We start from the raw sequence: 19,493 nt of genomic DNA, 5'->3' as shown, positions 1-19,493 counted from the left end.
GTGTCTAATTTATAGCAAAGGATGCTTCTGCAAAATAGCTAGCTGAGATGATTTTGGACCACCATAGGTACTTTAAATTTAGGCAGAGTATCGGGTTTAGTTTTGTTAGTGTTAGACGTTCCTACCTTCATCCGTTCGTCCCTCCCATGCCTCTCTCTACCATCCGTAATTCTACATCTGTGCTGTTGTTTGAATACCCGAATGTGGTGCAGAGCAGTATTTTGCTCTACTACAAGTTCATCCGCTGTCCTCATGTTATCCTCGACCAGTTTGTCTGCATCGCCCAGGAGGACTACTGGCGCATCCTCAACCATGTGGAGAGGAATACGCACAAGGTGGAAGAAGAGGGGGAGATTGTGATGGTGAAGGAACACCGGGAGCTGGACCGCAGCGGGACCAGGAAAGGACACATTGTCATCAAGGTTAGTAATTTAAAACGTTAAAGAGCAGCAGAGGGGTCCCAGAACAAGAGCCTGCTTTGCTTTTTGTGTGAACCCAACCTCAACCGCAAAAGATGTTTGAGGTTCAAACGTAGGATCAAGACAGAGTGGCACTCTTTGTTTTTCTTTAACTGACTCGGTGCCAAAATACAATTAACCTTTTGCAATAACATACTCTAATAAAGATGAGACAGGCAGAGACACGCTGAAGGATTAACACCCAAGGTCAAGGTTAAGCTTCTAATCATGCCAGAAGCTAATAAGCACGTTTAATCTCACCCTGAGCTTGTAACATGACTTGCTTCTGAAACCAGAAAGTCACGGTTTCACACGTTATCATCTGCTAAAAGAAATACTCAAATGCCCCGTGATTGATTTAAGTACATCATCATTACAAATCGACCATCCCCCTCACATGCATCATCTTACAAAAATACGAGTGTAGCTGCTCGATGTTGTTCAGTGATTGTTAAGAGACAGAGTTAGCACTATTAGTGTTTGCCAGAGCTTTTTTTTTTTTTTAACGCTACATTGTAATGCCTTCCTAAACCCTTTTGATCCTTTCCCTGAATCTCCAGAGGCAGCCCAAGGTATTGATCCGATAATGGGCATGAACGATTCTCTTGGCTGCTGCTCCAAGGAAAAGCTGCTGGCTCTGAAACACGTCCAGCGGATAAGAGTCGATTCACGCGTGTTAGCATTTCTGCTTCTGTTTTTGGCTTTGTTCTTTTTGTGTCTGACAAAAGTGGATTCTTTTCTAGTTTCTGTTCCCTGTCAAATGAAACATCCCCCCCGAGAAACCTCTGCTATGGTGGCATTAACAATAACAAACTCACAGAAACAAGAACAGTGACGTTTATACGTCACCGATACTTTAAGTCTGCTGCTTAGGAAAAAAAAATTCCCCTAGACACAGAAAAAGGAATGTAGCCTTGGATATTTGAGGTATTTTATTCTTATACAAATCTAAATTATCAGTAATTCTGCAAAAAAAAAAAGCATTTGCACTTGTAAAATACTTGTTCTGTGTGTGTGTGTCTTTTTTATTGATGGGACACTGACAGCTCTGTTCAATACCTGCACCTTTATAGCTTATGTCCTTGTCACTATTCTGATTGATATTGACACAGCTTGGTGTTCTTGCCTCTCAGATCCTTCGTGACCTTGGACTTTAACTGTCTTACATGTGTATCTATGTTTTTCTCAGCTCATCCTTATGTATATATATTTGTGTGTGTGTGTGTGTGTGTGTGTGTGTGTGTGTGTGTGTGTGTGTGTGTGTGTGTGTATTTTTCACCCCAGGGAACACCCGAGCGTCTGATCATGCACCTGGTGGAGGAACCGTCGGTGGTCGACCCCACCTACATCGAAGACTTCCTCCTGACCTACAGGACTTTCCTTTCAAGTCCCATGGAGGTTGGCAAGAAGCTGCTGGAGTGGTTCCAGATGGACAGCCTTCGTGACACGGTGAGTGTGTGTGTGTGCGCATGCATGTATGACTATCTTGTGGCCGGTGGTCACTTTCTCGCGCACCTTCAGATTTCTATTTGAGTGCCATCACTTGAAAGGATGGTAACCTGTGCCTGTTGGGGTTGCGTTGGGCAGTTGTAATTGGGATGGTTAAGATGTGGATAAGGAGCTTTCTCATACTTTTGCATGGTGTATGGAGAGATGTGTGAATGCTTTCACACAGTATCAGTAGGTGTGAAAAATGTAAAAAGCCACAAAGTCTGGAAATGGCAAAGCATTAGCATGTGTAGACGCTGCAAAGGTGAAAATGCTTATACAGTTAAAACGGTCTACATTAATCATTCATTATACGGTGGTTCTCTAAATGGCGGTCCCTCTTGATGTTTTGCATCCATGCATGTTGATGGAAATCCACGTGTTGTGCCTCGGCCACGCCGATCAATACGAGTTCAGCAAGCTCAGCCGTCTTTGAGCACTGTAGCGATTCGTGCGTGCCTGACACTCCCGTCGTCCACAGCTACGTTAACCTAAGATTAGCCTTGTACAGTCGATAGTCTTTATGCGGTTGTCATTCAGGCTTATAATCTTCAGCCCCCTTAAAGAGGAACTAATCTTGTAGAGAACGAACACAGAGCGAGAGAGAGACAGAATATGGAAGACGAGAAAAGAGAGCATGAGCATAAGTTGCCTTGGAGACACGCACACACACAAACACTGGCACAAAGGAGAGTGAAAAGCAGAGTGTGTACATCGATCCTCTTTATTGATGCATTGTGTTCTACTCTGACCTTTTGCAAAGGTTGGAACAATGTTCCCACCCGTGTAAATTTACAGATGTTATTATTTCCTTCTGCCTTTTTTCCCTTTTAATTATTGTGGCAGAAATTAAGCCGTCAACTAGTAGTTAACAGCTTTTCTCTGCAGCCATATGCTCGTTATTATACAGCCTCTGTTTCTTATGCGTTACTAATTACTATGGTTTTTCTTTCTTTCCTCAGAAGCTAAAGATAGATACCTCTATAATTGGACTGAAGAATTAACCGAGTTTGCATTTTGTTATGGTAACAGTCATATTTTTAATCTGAAGCTGTAGGTTGTAATTAATAGACTCACATTTCCAAGCATTTCGCCTCCCAAAGTGTCCTTGAAAGTCTAACTCCTGGTAGAGTTCAATTCAAGATGATCTCTGACTTTAGCAAGCAGCATAATTATCAATCACATTTCCTGCGAAGCTCAGCTGAAGGACTTTGGAGAATGTGAAATGTAAAAACACATTCACAAGACCTACCTTTGTGTGCTTTGTCTCGCTGTTTCACAGGTAACAAGAATAGTGCTGCTGTGGGTCAACAACCACTTCAACGACTTCGAGGGTGACCCGGCTATGACGCGCTTCCTGGAGGACTTCGAGAAACATCTAGAAGCCACAGTAAGATCAAATAAAGACTGTTGACTTATTCTCCAATTCAGTGCTTTTAAGCTCAGAAATTGTGTTAAACAGCCATCAGCGTTTTCTCCAATAGTAATAGTGATGTTAGCTTTTATTTACCTCAGCTTGTGTAATTGGCCACATTTTGGCACAATGTCTTGTTTTGATGTGCTCGTTGATTTGCCCTATCAAAGTTCTCGGATTAGCCTTTAAATAAACACTCAACACCTCCCTGCCCTCTAGCAGAAATCCTTCATCGCATGCAATAACAAAGACATCAAAAATTATTTAAATGCTAATTCAGAACAACAAGTTCTTGAAAGTAACAAGTCTGTCTCTGTGAACTCATTAAATTATTTCTGCACTTTTTCCTCAGCTTTTATTGCTGAAAATGTAAAATATATTTCAAATATTAAAATCATCATGGTCATAGCTAAGCCTCACACCTCTAGTTTTATTGGTGTATTATGATAACTCTTTATGGTCTAGATTCCCTGGAGCAGAATGCTAGATAAGGTCAAACAGTTAATGCATTTTTAAAATTATTATTGTTGTCCAAAACAACTTGCAAACCTAAGGATGCGAGCGCACATGTAAATGCAGTTCTGTTTCAGTTCATAATTTTCTCATTTTTACCTCATCGTCAGAAAATGAAGGGCCATCTGAGACTGCTGAACATAGCATGTGCAGCCAAGGCTAAGTGGAGACAGATCACTCTGCAGAAGGCATCTAGGGAATCACCGCTCCACTTCAGCGTGCAGGGCGGCAGCGAGAGAGGATTTGGCATCTTTGTCGAGTCGGTGGAAGAAGGAAGCAAAGCTGCAGAAGCAGGACTCAAAAGGGGGGATCAGGTAAGAGGACAGTAAGGAATAGTGTGGTGAAGTCCTAATATACATACACCGCTGCATGAAATGCACAGTGTATATATATATATATAGGTCTAATTACTTTTACTTTGCAATCCTGGCAAGTACTTTATTCCATTTAAATGCATCCCTAGATGTTAATTAGTCCCCAATTAAACAGTTATAACGAGGACCATCACGGCGCTTCAGTCAACTAGTTCCCAGATGATTGTGGACTGTATAGCATGCAGTCACATAATTAAATGTTCTGTGTGATGTGATCCACCCCGATCAACTTAAAAATCATAATAAATATATATTTATTAAAATCTTTCAGGTTTTAGCTCTTCCCAGCAGGAGTACTGATCTTTTACCACAGTATATCACTTCAGCATAGTCTCATGATTTGGTTTGTCCAGCGGTTACAAGGTCAGCAGTCTTATTTAGAGGATCTAATGCGACAGTGTGGTTACTGTACAGTGGTCTGTCACACAGATTCTTCCCATTGCTGGTGCGTAATGAGCCTTTCGTCAGCACACTGCAGCCTGTTAATTAGAAAGTCTGATCATGTTTAGTGACTTCTCTAAATTGTTAAGATGCCATTTGATGTCTACTAAGGTTTCCGGGGGGGGAGGGGACAGAGACAGAGACAAAGGTGCACGTAGTGGACATTATTGATTTAGAGTGGATGTTAGGAAGGGCAAAAAAATGCAAATCATGACTTTGAAAAATCATCTCAGTGTTGACAGAATCATGCATTTCTTCTTAAAGGCTGATCAGCATTCAGGGAATGAAAGAGGGAAGTAAAAACAGTAGTGCTATCCTCATAGTCAGTCAAACTGGAGTAAAGATTTATTTCTCAGCATAACAAGCAGGAGCTTGGAGTCTGGTCAGTATTTAGGGAACGGAAAAAGGAACTTGAAACAATAAAGCCAAGTCCTTACATATATCTGCCCTGCAGCTCTCGTTACCTCAAACCTGGACAAAGAGTCACTCATTAAAACGGAAGTTGAGTGGCTTTGAGGGCCAAATGTAGATTTATTCATCAACTCAGCTGGGAGCTGAAGCTTAAATGGCAATAATTACTAGATTAGATTAAGATGGTCTGAGTATTAAAGCCATCAACTGTCATTCACACAGATATCATTACCAGCTGGAATTTAGGTTCGCGGTATAACTAATGAAGGTATTTGAAGAAGACAGTTCTGTTATAACGGTGGTTAAAGTGAAGGTCTGGCTGCCTGTAGCTGCACATCTGAAGAACTTCATAATGACTCATTTTGTCTGTATTTGTGTCGCTAGCCTTTGTGCTTGTTGTTGACACAGTTACAGATCAGATATCCTTATGCTGAACGTGTCACAGTGAGAAAACAGTTAGCCCTGAGCTATTTTAATCTGGGACCCTTTACTGTTGCTGTCAGGGACGCTGTGAATGAGACTGAAATAGTTTGTGGTATTTATTTTTCACAACCTCACTGTAAGGACTCTTATACTTGATGCAGGTGAACTGCTTTCACATTTTTTTGATTGACTTACTGCTTTTTAAAAACAAACTGTACAGTATTCACTTGAAGCAGATTCTTCTCCTCTAAAGGTGGCATGAAAGGAGGAGTAATAGAGGACCAGAGCCACCTTATTAAGAGATACGCCGAGTTAAGAGAAATAAAAATAATACCAGCTGTGTTTCAGATTTGAGTCCAAGATCTACATTGTGTTTTTGTCACAGTAATTTGAGACTAGTGGTCACCCCTGCTGTGCTTCAGGCAGTTTTGATTCTTTGCTGCCATGTTTTTCATTTTTGAATCTATCTTGCTTCAGATCATGGAGATCAATGGTCAGAACTTTGAGAACATCTCCCTCTCCAAAGCTGCAGACATCCTACGAAATAACACACACCTCTCCCTCACAGTTAAAACCAACATCTTTGGTGAGTACATTTGGTTGCACGCCAGTTTTTGACATCCTGTCACGAGCTGTAAAAGATGGTAGAAAACCCACGAAGCCACGAAAAATAAAATAAAACAAAGCTACATTTCTCTCTGTTCCTCCTCCCATTCAGTCTTCAAAGAGCTCCTTAGCAGGATCGCGCATGAGAAGAAGAACGGCGGCCTTCACATTCCCAAGATCCAGGAGAAAAAAGGCAATCGTTTCTCCATCGCAGACCTTCCCGGAGACATGGAGTTCCCCACTGACCACAAGGCCACCCGAAAGATGAAGGCCAACACTGTGTCTGGAGGACGAAACAAGATCAGGAAGATGCTGGAGAAGACGCGCTTCAGTATACTGCCACCTAAACCTTTCAGGTAGGCGTACACATGTGTAAAAAAAGAAAAACGGAGAAGAACTGCTGCCTGTATAAGCTTAAAGTAAAATTAAGTATAGAAGAAAATACTGTAAGGCTGGGATAGCGAAAATGGGGGGAGGATTTTTTGATGGGGCGATCGTGGCTCAAGAGTTGGGAGTTCGCCTTGTAATCGGAAGGTTGCCGGTTCGAGCCCCGGCTTGGACAGTCTCGGTCGTTGTGTCCTTGGGCAAGACACTTCACCCGTTGCCTACTGGTGGTGGTCAGAGGGCCCGGTGGCGCCAGTGTCCGGCAGCCTCGCCTCTGTCAGTGCGCCCCAGGGTGGCTGTGGCTACAATGTAGCTTGCCATCACCAGTGTGTGAATGTGTGCGTGAATGGGTGGATGACTGGATATGTAAAGCGCTTTGGGGTCCTTAGGGACTAGTAAAGCGCTATATAAATACAGGCCATTTTACCATTTACCATGTTGGCAAAAAAGTGTAGTAATTTTGTAGTAACAAAAATAGCATGCCATGAATCGAATGGTTTATGGGAGGGTGTTAGCACATTAGTGGTTTTCCTTGACAGCTTCAGACAGGGTGTGATTGCATCAGTCCACTTCCTTTCCATTGGTGGTTTTATTTGTACATAATTTTCTTCAGCAGGTGTGCAATTGTGACTTACTGACTAAAGTTCCTCGGTGCCCATCAGAAAGCATCAGCGTAGCACATTTTACCCTCTTCTTTCAGCTCGTGACAGTAGGAAATTGATGATGACTAAAATGCTTGCACACATTTATAGATAAGTGGTGTTTCAGAGTCCAACCAATTCAACACAAACTACAGGGACCTCTTCCTGAAAAGATACCTTAGCTGCATGAAATGTCAGATTTTCATCAGTGAGCACTGCTGTGGAAGTGCACAGCCTTTCACAGGACCAGCACAGAAAACTTCCAGGTACTGTTGGGTATTTACGAGGAATTTCCATTTCTGGAAGTTTCACAAGCTTGAGAAGCCTGGCGGTTCAGCCTCAGTCTAATCAGCCTAATCTTTCACGTATTTTCAGCCGGCGTGATGCAGATCTTTTCTAGGCAAATCACAAGAACGCAAAAAAACATTATCATCTCATAAGCATTGCCAATCCATAACCAGCCATTGTACTGGCAAGCATCTGCGGCAATCGAGGCTCACATTCAGTACTCCTCCCGTAACAGGCTTGATTTCATTTGATCATTTCATGCCTCTCCAGGCCTCATTTAAATCCGTACTGTGACTGTGTAGACAGGAACCCTGTTCTCTGTTAATTACAGAGCCGGCTCACTCAACTTTTCTGTCTCGCTGTCGCCGCTCTATCAGTTTCCATCTTCGCAGTGATGTCCACAAAGCCACAGAGTTCGCACGAAAAGTAAACGCGCTCCGTCTCATGACGCAACACACTATCACACGGCTATTGAACCGACTTTGTGCTATCAAAGCAAAAAAGGACTTTCATTGCTTCCTCTTTTTCTTTTTCTTTTTTTCTCTGCAAGTTGGCACCATTCAAAGAGCCTTTGGTTCAAAGGAATAGATGGATGATTAAAGGGAGTGGAGATGAGAATGGAGATGAGACTGGTGATTTGGGTCAATCATGATTCATCAGTGCCTGTTGTGGGATGAAAATTTGAGGGGAGGCCATCATGTGAAGTTGTCTACATTTTGTGTGTCTGTTTGCGCGCGTATGTATGCCTATATAAGAAAGGTACGGGCTGTTCCGAGGACAGTGCACTTTATAAAGTGCAGTTAAAATTATGCACACACTCTTACAATTCACAGTTAAGTCAGAAAACCTTGTGTTTTAAGACTCAACGGTGCTCCAGCCAAACTGGGTTATTTACGAAGTGATCGTCACGGCGACTGCTTCTTCTGATCTTGGACGTCATTGTACTCCACTGCAGAGTAGATTTTTATATGACAAGGGGACGCAGGCAGTAAACACGTTGTCTCTCTGCCAAATGAAGATGTCCAGCCTTGTGCATTTGCCTTAATACACATCCCATATTATTCACCCCAGATGATTTACATTGCTTAGATTGAAAAGCAATACACTGAGGTTTTAGCCTCTAGCCTCTACTCAGTTTGTCTTTCAAGTCATCCCCCTTTCTTTTTGTTACAGTTACATTTGCTAACTTGTGATATGACCACAATAACGAGTGTGTTTTTTAACGATTGTGTCTGCCATGACCTCCACTTTTTATTGCAGTTATGGCTTTACTGTAAATTGTCCAGGACATTATTATTCTCACAGATACTGATTTGCCTTTACAGCAGATTAAACGATAGGAAGAATCCTTTGGACTAGTTAGATAGTTAGCTTTTGTTGCCAGACTTTTAACAACTAGTAAACTGGAGCTTCATCTAATCTAATCTAAACTCATACTTCCTGATTTTTCGGATTGGATGGATATTTAGGTGTGCGGTTTGGTTGACTGACCGTTGATTTTTGGGAATGCACTTTCAGATTATGTGAAAAGTGGTGCTAGTGTGTCATTTGTTTAGTATTTACATCATTTAAAGACTGAGGATGTGAGGAGGCCGGCAAAACAGCTCTACCACTGCTGAGCAGTTCACGACATGCTGGTAGCAGCGATGTTACAATACAATACAACTTTATTTGTATAGCACATTTAAAACCAGCGCTACACCAAAGTACTTTACAGTAATACATATTGTGCTCATACATGTTGTGCTCATCTGAGTCTCCAAATTAGTTTTCTTCACCCTTCTTTCATGTCAAACTATGTGTAGTTCATGTTGCTGTTAAACTGCATAATATCAGATAGAAGGTTGATCCTATTATTTAGCCTGATATCAAACTGGGTTGATGAGTGATATGAGCGATCCTCATGTGTGTCCTGCTGCTGCTTGCTAACGTCTCATGTTGTGGATAAATCTGTGCTGGCGTTATGAAAGTTGCTGTTGACATTTTTCTGCTTATTTATTTCAGCAAACCTGTCAGTGTCTAAACTTCAGCTGTTGTGCGTCCCGTCAGCCTACATGTTTGTTTGGGCCGTGTGTTTGTGCGAAGAAAGCAGCCTTGTCATACACAGGCATTGTCTCACTGCTACACTGACATTGCTGAATGACTTCAGCAGAAATCTGTTTTGTTTTGTTTGTTTGTTTGTTTGTTTTTCACTTTTTCACACTTTTCAATGTTGTCTCTCTCCCGTTTGCCTCCGCTGCTTCAGGGGCCTGTTTGGGTAAGACCTCTTGCGTAACTCCCCATCCTCCAGCCATTTTATTCAGTATCCATCTGTAGACCTGCGCACAGCAGGCAGCCGCATTTTCACCGGCACTGCTGACCTTCAGCAACATGACTAGAGGACTACATTTGTAGGTTTAATTCCTTAAGTGCATGAATGCCAGCCTTCGCTTCATTTTCCTAATCAAACAAACTCTGCAGCTACATTTATGTTCAGGGCTTTAACATATTGAACTCAGTTACACTATGTTGTACAGCCAAATGTATTTTATTTAGGGTTATTACAAACAGAAACGGTAATGGCTACAAACTGTTTTGGTCCATTTAACAGTCAGAACAGCTGCCATCTAAATACAGCAGATGAGTATTTGTGCTATAAACTAATTAACTTCTTGAAAACTTTGTAATCATCATCTCCGGCCAAAAATAATTTCAATTTCTGTACATTGGTGCTTGTAATTGTGATCAACAGCAACCCATGCTTGTCATAACTAAACTAAAGAGCCACCAAAGTCTTAGTCTAGTCTTTTAAACCCAATCCTATCACTGCCTGTCTCAATGTCACTGTTGTCCGCCTCCTAAATCTTTTTGTCCTTTTCCTGCTTGTTCTTCGTCCACCTGTGCCGTCTTTCCATCTCCCCGTCTCGACTCTTTTGTTCCGTCGTGTCGGTGCAGTGCCTGTCAGCTGGGTGATCCAAAGATTACAGAGGCTTTGCTACAGCAGCGTGCAGCTGTGTTAGTGGAAGCCCTGCATTACTGCACCGTGTTCCCTACATGCTGTACAGACACTCACACCTAGAGGGAAGCTGCGATTAGTATGCAGGCAGACTGGGGTGAACTCTCGCTGTCAGACACTACAGTTTCTCAAAGTCAGAAAGATCCATTTGTCATCTGCAGGATGTTCAATCCCTGCTTTGTTTCTTATTTTTAGCATGCGGCATTTTAAAATTTGCTGCTTTCAATCGAAGCTTCCACAGCTACAAAGGTTTTCTTCAAAGCTTCAGATGACGCATTTTTCATTCCAGGTAGGTTTTTTGGAGGCTAAATCCGAACACCCGACCTCTGTTTTAGTGTCTGAAGAGTTACCATCTCCATCACATGCTTCCCAATCAAGAGAGGCCAGAATGAGGTTGTTAATATAAAGGTTAAAGCTCGCATATCCCAGAGTGTAGCTGAGGAGCAAAGTGTAGAGTCTCTCAGACTCAGTGCAGGGTTGCAATCTGTGCAACCCAACACACACAGGAAGGATTAAAGAAGCCAAATCCTAACACTTGTCTGCAAAAGCAGAGCGACCTACACACATGCAAAGTAACGGTAATTATATAATTGACTAAAAAATCCCCACGACTCCTCTGAAATGTTGCTATCTGTGCCAGCTATCTGTCATTGTTCTCTCTGTGCGTGTTTTACCATTTGCTGTGCGTCTCTCGCTCTCCGTGAATGCTCCTTATCAGTTCTCGCCATTCATAAAATCTCCTCGTGGACGAATGTCAGCGTTGTGACTGCTGCATATTAAAAGACACGTATAATGATATTGATGTTTTGTGTTTTCATTTTGCAAGAGTAAACATTTTGATTAAATCTCTGTTTTATTCCACCGTGTTATGAGTTGTGATTTATTTTTTATTTTTTAATATATCCTGAAGATGATGGGGAATGCACTAGTACCTATGCTTACAACTCATAACATTTTTTTATGCCTGCTGAGCATCATAAAACATCATATTTTAATTATAGTTTTGTCTTTAATGGAATAAGTCTAATTTTATGTTTCTCTCTTTTCCTCCCCTTTGCTTGATTTCCTCCTCCCTTCACTACCTTTTTCTCCCACTCTGCACCGCTCCTGAATTTTGTCTCCAGTGATGGCGGCTTAGTTCAGTCTCAAGATGACAGCATTGTGGGTACAAAGCAGTGCCGTCACAGCGTAGCCATCATGCCCATTCCTGGCAACCTATCATCAAGTAGCCCAGACCTGCTGCAGCCAGCAAGCAGCGTCCTGGACTTCTCCATCCCTGCAGGTAAGAAAAACACGGTAAATGGCCATCACAGTTAACAGACAAGTTTGCTTGTTCATCTGAAGAAAAAAAAAATCCTTAGCAAAATGTTTTTCCTGGGATTTTCTGGGTGTTTATGAAACCGTTTTCCCACCATTCACATTTAGCTGTAATAGTCTCCAGCTGTGAGCGGTTCCTCTAAATGCTTTATGCAACTCACTATGATACAGTAATGAAGACACCACATACTCAAATGAGTGCGTAATTTGGCACTGGGGCTAACTTTTTCTTTTACTTTCCAGCGTTGGATTATTACTGACAAGTCAGTTTCACTCACTTTTTGTTTTGATTTACAGTTTACATCAAAGTTCTGTTGTGTTGTAAAAGTTCTGCTTTTCTCATCTTTCTCAATAAAAGCTTAGATGAAAGTAGCGATGGCGATAATGTGGAGAGAAACAAAAAAGAGCCATCTTTCATAACGACCTTTCTGTATTGTCTCTGATTTAAAGCTGTGGGAGGGCGTGCCGTCCTACTAAATTTATTTGATGATGTGCGTATATCTCGAGGAAAAACATGTCTGGCCGTTCACTTAAAGTGAAACAGAAAAGTTAACGTCTTGCTACAAAACTTTAACTCATAAAAGAAAAATATCGTCATATATTTGCAGCCTGAGACGCCACTTAGAATTTCAGTTGTCTCGGCCGGAGTTCACGGCTGCTCGTATGAGGAGGCTTGACCTGTGACCCTGGCCTTTTTGAACAGTATAAGCCGCTTGTGGAGTTGAAGGACTTGCTGAGTACTGAGCAAACAGTCTGTCACCCTTGAACGCATTAAGCATCCATCTGCCGACTGTAGTGTTGTCGAGTGCACTTTGGGGGTGGGTTCATTTTAAGCCTTTCCTCTTATTTGTTCACCTTGAGAAACAGGCAAACTCCTCAAAACACTTTCTTGTGCTGACAAAGGAGTTTTAAAGCAAACGCACACATCCTGAGTTGCACAGAGATGTACATGCAGAAATGTGGCTGTTTGACAAGACCTGACCTCGGCTTGACTCAGACGAGTTCCTGAGCCCATAATTATTTAAACTAACACGCAGCATTCCCCGTGGATTTGTGTGTTATTTATGTGTACATTCAGTGAAAGATCGAAGGGGAAAGCGGAAAGAGGCCGAGACAGAATACGGTCTTGATTTATTCCACTAGCCATTTGTCAGTGAGCCGCACACACTCGGACAGACGCACGTGCACACGCGCTGTAGTTTGCAGACCTATACATCACATGTGGTTGTGTTATACTAGAGTACAAACACACAACTGTGCCACATTAATCATCCGCCATTAGATCAAATTTCCTTCGGTCCTGCGGCCTCCCATTAGCTCTAATCGTAGAATGAAGAACAGCTTGCAGAAATAAAAACCTCCTTTTCCAGATGCTCTGCAGAGCTTGTAATACCCCCAACAATGCCCTGCCTATGCACTAATATTTCTTTCCCTAAGTCCATACTGGGCAGGAGGTCTAATGGAAAGTGCTGGCTGCCAATATTTAGGAAAATTTGTAATTTTTTTTTCATGTGTTTTGTCTCATTAACTTTCAGATTGGTTTTCATTTTGATGGTTTTAGACTTTTCTTGGCTTATTTTATAGCACCATTTAAGTTGCACTTATAGAATTTCATTACTAGAAATGTTTCTTTGTAATAGAAAAGCTATTTTAAATTCATTTTGTGCCACTTTGCCCTGTAAGTCACCGCCCAGTTTTATCTGAGAGGCTTAATAATCAATGCTTAGTTAGGGAACAAAAGCAGGCAATAATCATAATGGAGATGAACTACAGCCCTGCTTTTACCAGGTATTTGTGTGACTTTTGCCACACTTTATGTTGCCCATACATTCCTGCTTCAGCCATCACAGGCTGAATCGGTTAGAGAGGCAGAGCTGGAATTGCTTTAGAGGTAGAGTACGAGTGTTTTCTCTGGAGGCTGCTGCTTATGTCTTGTCTCATTTCGCAAAGTGGCATTGTGTCTGCGTGTCTGATGTACAACTCTGCGTGAAGCTAAACCCACAGATGCTCACTCGCTTCTGTGTCTTTTTGCCACTGTCGCTCTCTCTTTTTCTTTTTTTCCCTCCGCTTCTTCAGTCCTTTACTGTGTCTCTCTCCTCTCGCGCGTCTCTTGCTGTGATTTTAAACAGATGTTCTGGTGTCGACATGTTGAGTCATACTCTGCCTCTCTGCTTTCCCATAAGCAGATTCAGGATACACTAGAAACTCAGCTGGTCTTCCCTCCTTTTCGTTTTTCTTTTTTTCTTCTTCATCTGTCATAATGTTTCCAACTGCTGTGTCTCTTTGTGCTCCTCCCACACTCTCTTGTGCTTGTAATTACTTGTGTTTTCTCTTTTTCCTCTCTGCTTGCCAAGCTTTGGGACTCTACTGTAAGTATAAGGATATTTCATTGCCACTGTTGGATAGCCCACCACACAGACACACACACACACGCGTCTTTGTATCCATGAATGGCGCTCTTCAGGCTCTGGACCCTGTTGCATGTTGCTGCTTCTTCTTCTTTCGGTTTGTTGTTGTGAAACCTTCCAAGTGTCTGAGGAAGGACACGTCAGTCTGTTTTTAAGCAGTTACCTTTGGGGTGAAGGACGCATGTTCGTAAGATTGATTTTTCTGTTTGTAAACACGGATACTGATATTCAGCCTTAATGAGAAATGCTGGCCCCAGTTGACAGAGCTCTTGGTTTAAATCCAAAACCAAATAGTCAAATTGTTGAACAGCAAAAAAGAAGAGGTGTATGATTGGGAGGATATTTGTCATGAAACAGTTGTGTTTGACCTTAGCTAGTCCGCTCTCCTCTCAGGAACCTGAGCAAACTTGGCAAATTTTCTTCTGCTATCTTGTGATTTATGACTTCCGACTGTATGATGGAGGGACTTGGAAAAGCTTTGGCAAACAGCAGAAAGGAGGCTGAAGAGGAGGAGGAGGAGCAGACTTGCTGGAAGTGTGCAGCCTTTGTTAGTGCTGTGTTTGCAAAATCCCACGCCTTTCCTTCTTGTGTAGAAAGCCTCTTTGGCTTCTTGCTGTTTATGTAAATGAACAATACTTTATTAAAGATGGTAATTGATTGGATGTCCGGCCGGGTGGGCACTATTGTCCTCCTGTGTGGCAGTCCAGGTCATAGCTCATCAAGAGGATTAAACACGATTAGGCCCCCTGGATATGATAGCCAGCAATTTATCTGAAGGCTTTCCACACTCTAATCACAAATTACAGCTAATGAGACACAAAGCATTTAGCCTCCAGTCAGCCTTCTCTCAACACCCTGCTGCACATAAACAGAGAAGCTCTCTTCTGCTGCAGCACCACAGAGGGAGGAGGAAAGGCTGCACTTTAAAACTCTCTAATGCGGTCTTTGCCAGCAGAGCGTCAGCGTACATAGCTCCATCTTCAGCATAAAAGTCAGCAATAATCTGAATGAGTATAAAAGTGTTTATGTATGTGTTTGCACTTAATGAACACACAGTCAGTAAAGAGGTCAAGAAGGGGTGCTAACATCAAAACATTAATATGTCGATACGGTTCAATGGAAAATAACAACAACAACAAAAGCTGGCTAAAAATCTGTGAAACAGTGCAGGGAAACATCTGGAACCCGTTTTCAAATTAGGCAATGATTCATGAATAGACTATAAATAAGCACTCGATGTCCACAAGTAACGCTCGGTGGCAGGTACAGTTCAGCCGAATCAGCAAGTAGAAATGACAGGAAATAGAAAAGAATTGGTCGCTTTTAGAAACAAAAGTGGCGACAAAAGACAAAACAAACAAAAAAGAAAAATGACTTATGCTTATCAAAATGCTGCGCATAAATTAAACTTAAAAAGCGGGAACTGAATCCCTCAGCGTACCCACCGTGACTGCGACCACAGCATTGCATCAGATGCATACAGAGAACCGACTTTTTATGTTGAATTTGGAGCTCTGAATCCAAACTGACTTGTGTACAGATAACAGCTTTCGCCATTCACACGCACTCGCAGCCACAGACCGATCAGATATCCATGCAAATAAGGGCAGGCTTTGTGTTTTGCCCTGTACCTGCTTGATAAACAAAAAGAAGCCGGTGTGTGTGTGTGTGTGTGTGTGTGTGTGTGGATTTATGGTAATGTGCAGAAAGTCATCGCTTACGATCCCCGTCTGTTTCCAGCAAGGTAAAACGAAAAGATTGCATGAACCTGCACACGCTGAGGTTCATGTTGCAGCTGTGTGATAGCTTCATCTGGTTGTCGGACTCTCTTCCCAGTTGTCACTGTGCAGCGTTCATAATTCATTCTTTTAAAGCTCTTTACCCGCCTGTGGCTAATGGGCCGTACCCTCTTCCTTACTCAAACACAGGGATCTTTAATGCAGGATTTCACTCAGGGGGAACATTTCCATTATTTAACACACACAGCACGCCATGTAAGTCGCGTGCAGCTGCGTGCAGCCTCGGGAATCTGTTGCAATCACCAACATTCAAAGCCTTTATAATGGACTATTTAACAACAAATAACAGACGCGGAAGTGGCTTCATCTTTTACTTCACGTAAGATGTTTCTATAAACCATTTAGGTTTAAATAATAAATTACTGGATTTTCAGTCTTATGCTTTTACAACAACAGTGATCTAATATTACAGAGTTCTGTCAAACTGTGGGAAATAGAGTGCTAAGGTGAAGACGCTTAACCCAGAAAATATGACAATATGATGCTAAGAACAAACTTACTAGCAGGGCACATCACAGAGATAAATTCAGAGATGATTCAAGATGAATATGTGCATATCCAAGGTCAATGCAGGGCTGCCTGAGCCCGATATATCTGCCAAGAAGTGAAAGTCTTCTGCTTGCATTTCTGCTACCCTTGCATGCATGTTTTTCCATATGCTTTGTCCTCTTCTTTTTATTCCCGTCTGTTGTTCACTTTTTAAGTGTTATTTGAGGCTGTGTTTCAAATAGACTGTAGTCTACATGTTTTAAAGACAGCATGTGACTCTTATGTTATTTGTTTTTGATGAACAGAGTCAGAATAAATGTGTTATGTGCTAAAGTATCTGCCTTCGTGCGCTGTCAGAGAGCCCTGTGACATACTGTAACATTAAAAGCACAGTCACATCAACCCTTATCCCTTTTAGATTTCACCACAATGGGTTTTTCATCCGGTCTTCCTCCCCTCACCACCAACAGGCTGCAGCAGATGGCTGTCCCTGTCTGTTTTGTTCTGCTGGAGGCTTCTTCCTGTTAAAAGGGAGTTTTTCCTTCCCACTGTTGTCAAGTGCTTGTTCATAGAAGAACATTGTATTGTAATGTTCATGCTCCTTGAGGCGAATGTTGTTGTGATTTGGGGCGATACATAAAATTGAATTCAGATTTTACACTCAAGGTGTTTAGGCAGAAGAGTTGGTCTCTTCTGGAAGTTCCTTGCAGAGTCTTTCCAGCTTAAACTTGTTAATAATCAAAGTAATTTCCTGTCTTTACTGGCCAAGCCGACTTTTTCCAAAACATCACACAATTCGTCTGTTTCCTTTCTCTTCCACTCTTAGACATCCCAGACCAGGTAATTCGAGTGTTCAAGGCCGACCAGCAGAGCTGCTACATAATCATCAGTAAGGACACTACTGCCAAGGATGTCGTCGCGCACACTGTCAATGAGTTTGGACTCGTCGCGGCACCCGAGACCTACTCCCTGTGCGAGGTATCAATTAGCCCAGAGGGAGTCATAAAACAGCGCCGTCTGCCTGATCAGCTCTCTAAACTGGCTGATCGAATTCAGCTTAATGGAAGGTAAGAATCACAACTGTTACACTGGTGTTGATTGTTGTGGAAAAATCTAATACTCGGTCTGCATTTGTGTTTTATGACCCGTTTGATCCATCCCATCTTACATAATGGTTATCAGTGGTATTTTCTTGTACGTAACTTCAGCAGCTGAGTGTTTTTCTCTCTCTGCAACATGAAGTACACAAACACAACCCAGAATAAAGCCGGAAACAACACTTGCAGGTCCAGGAAGTTTGTTGTTGTCAAAAACAAAAAGGATATCCACTTAAATCTTGAATTATCCTGCCTGTAGTTATTGGACTCAAAAGTAAGAATGCTGAAACTGAGGGATTTCTGGTTTCCAGTTTGTGAATGTTCACACATTTCTCACTGTTTTTTACAGCTGCACCAATTATTATCCTCTCAAATAATTTCTAGGCTTGCTAAGTACAGCGATTTAATCCATCGAGTGTCACATGTTTTCCAAATCAGCACTGAGAAAAGCTTGAATGTACTACTACCTGCTCTTGGAGATACGGGGTAGTATTTTTGTGATGTAGTTAATTCACTTAACACGACCTGGCGTGGATGACTTGAACAACAGTTTCAACAGTAGTGATATGCAACACACCCAAAGAGTCGAGGCTTTTCCTTTTTCTGGAGAAAATGGCAACTTTTCCACTTATTTGAAGAAGCTTCAAGATCATTTTGTTGATGCTGCGTCTTCTTTCTTTTACCGAGTATATTTTTGTGTCCGTGTAGGTTTTTCCCCCCAATTTGTTGTTGTTTTGTATCACAGTTCTGTGCTAGTCATTTTCCCTTTTAAGATGAAATTAAGACGTGAAGGATTATTGGACTGCAGCCGTTACGTCTACCCTGAAGTGACTTTCTCCACAGTTTTCTCCCTCTTCTCTACTCGTCTCCTGTGGTCCCTCATTGGTCTCCTCCCAGCTAGCCTAGCATGAATTTTTCATCCTCTGTCAGGGGCGGAGGCCCCTGCAGACAGCATGCCGCGGCTGGAATTATTCATACGCACACTCGCACGCACATACAGACACATAGCAAGATATAGGCATGTAGCTGTGCAGGTATAGACCTTTTTTATGCTGGTTAAACAGCTGAAATTGAATATATGTGTGTGTGTATATAATCTCTTATGCTTTCCTGTTTCTTGAGGAAATCTTTTCCCTGTACTTGCTATTCCTGTAATGCTTGGCTGTATTTTTTTCAACCTGTATACGTATGTAAGAGGGCAATCGGCAGTCCACATTGCAGTACTTTCTATCTGGAGCAGTATCTCCACCCGGGTCCTCTGTCACCATATCTCACCTCCTCCGTCTCTTCCTCTCTGCAGCTGCTGATTGACAGCAGGTCCAAGGGAAAAGGGGGGGGGAGGAGATCCAGGCTAAGCCAACACAAAGCCTTAATCATGCTGCCAAAATATACATATAGATGCGTCGAGGGGATCTTGAGCGCTTAAGCACAGATCGCACACCCAAACACTGCCCGTAGCTGTTTACGATGGCTTGGTTCCAGTGACGTTCCCTCTCCCAGTTCTATTAAGCAGCACTTTGTCCATCATTAATTTAGACTCCTCTCCTCTCTTCCCCTTAAGTACCCTGCTCATCTCCTTCCCCTCACTCCTTTCCTCCCATCTTCTTGTCCCTTTCTCTCCTCTGACATCATTTAGTCCCGCGTCCTCTCCTTCGCTCCTCTTGTCCCTTCTCGTCTCCTTTCATGTGGACTTCCTTTTACTCCTCTCCCTTCGTGTTCCTCTTCTTCTCTCTTCTTTCATCTGCACTCGTTCCGACTCCTCTCTCGCTTTATGTTGTCTTTGCTCCTCTAATGCCTCCTTCTGTTTCAGAGGCATTACACAAGTGCTTTATCTTATCACCTCCTCTGCGTTTTCAGCGTGTGCAGATTCTCATAAATGATTAGATTCCTAAAATGTCTTGAATCTAAATATGTTGAGGGAGTTTTTCTCTGTCTTCTAAATGTGAA

The 19,493-nt window shown here is 42.3% G+C and overlaps 1 protein-coding gene across 7 annotated transcripts in view; it reads left to right on the top strand.

The window, feature by feature from the left end:
- Positions 1-19,493, top strand: part of rapgef6 (Rap guanine nucleotide exchange factor (GEF) 6) — a 141,110-nt gene that overhangs the window by 104,786 nt on the left and 16,831 nt on the right. For all 7 annotated transcript variants that reach the window (XM_005727727.1, XM_005727728.1, XM_005727729.1 and 4 more), the window contains 8 exons: positions 270-422; positions 1,743-1,907; positions 3,229-3,336; positions 3,984-4,187; positions 6,000-6,108; positions 6,241-6,484; positions 11,561-11,718; positions 17,276-17,516. In XM_005727727.1, coding sequence (XP_005727784.1) covers positions 270-422; positions 1,743-1,907; positions 3,229-3,336; positions 3,984-4,187; positions 6,000-6,108; positions 6,241-6,484; positions 11,561-11,718; positions 17,276-17,516 — 1,382 coding nt within the window. The remainder of the gene's footprint in view (positions 1-269; positions 423-1,742; positions 1,908-3,228; positions 3,337-3,983; positions 4,188-5,999; positions 6,109-6,240; positions 6,485-11,560; positions 11,719-17,275; positions 17,517-19,493) is intronic.

This window comes from Pundamilia nyererei, unplaced genomic scaffold, assembly GCF_000239375.1.
Source record: "Pundamilia nyererei isolate P.nyererei 1_Seehausen unplaced genomic scaffold, PunNye1.0 scaffold00026, whole genome shotgun sequence".
NCBI classification, from domain to species: domain Eukaryota; kingdom Metazoa; phylum Chordata; class Actinopteri; order Cichliformes; family Cichlidae; genus Pundamilia; species Pundamilia nyererei.
Note: the sequence above shows the minus strand (reverse complement) of the source record. Positions and strands in the feature narration are given on the sequence as shown.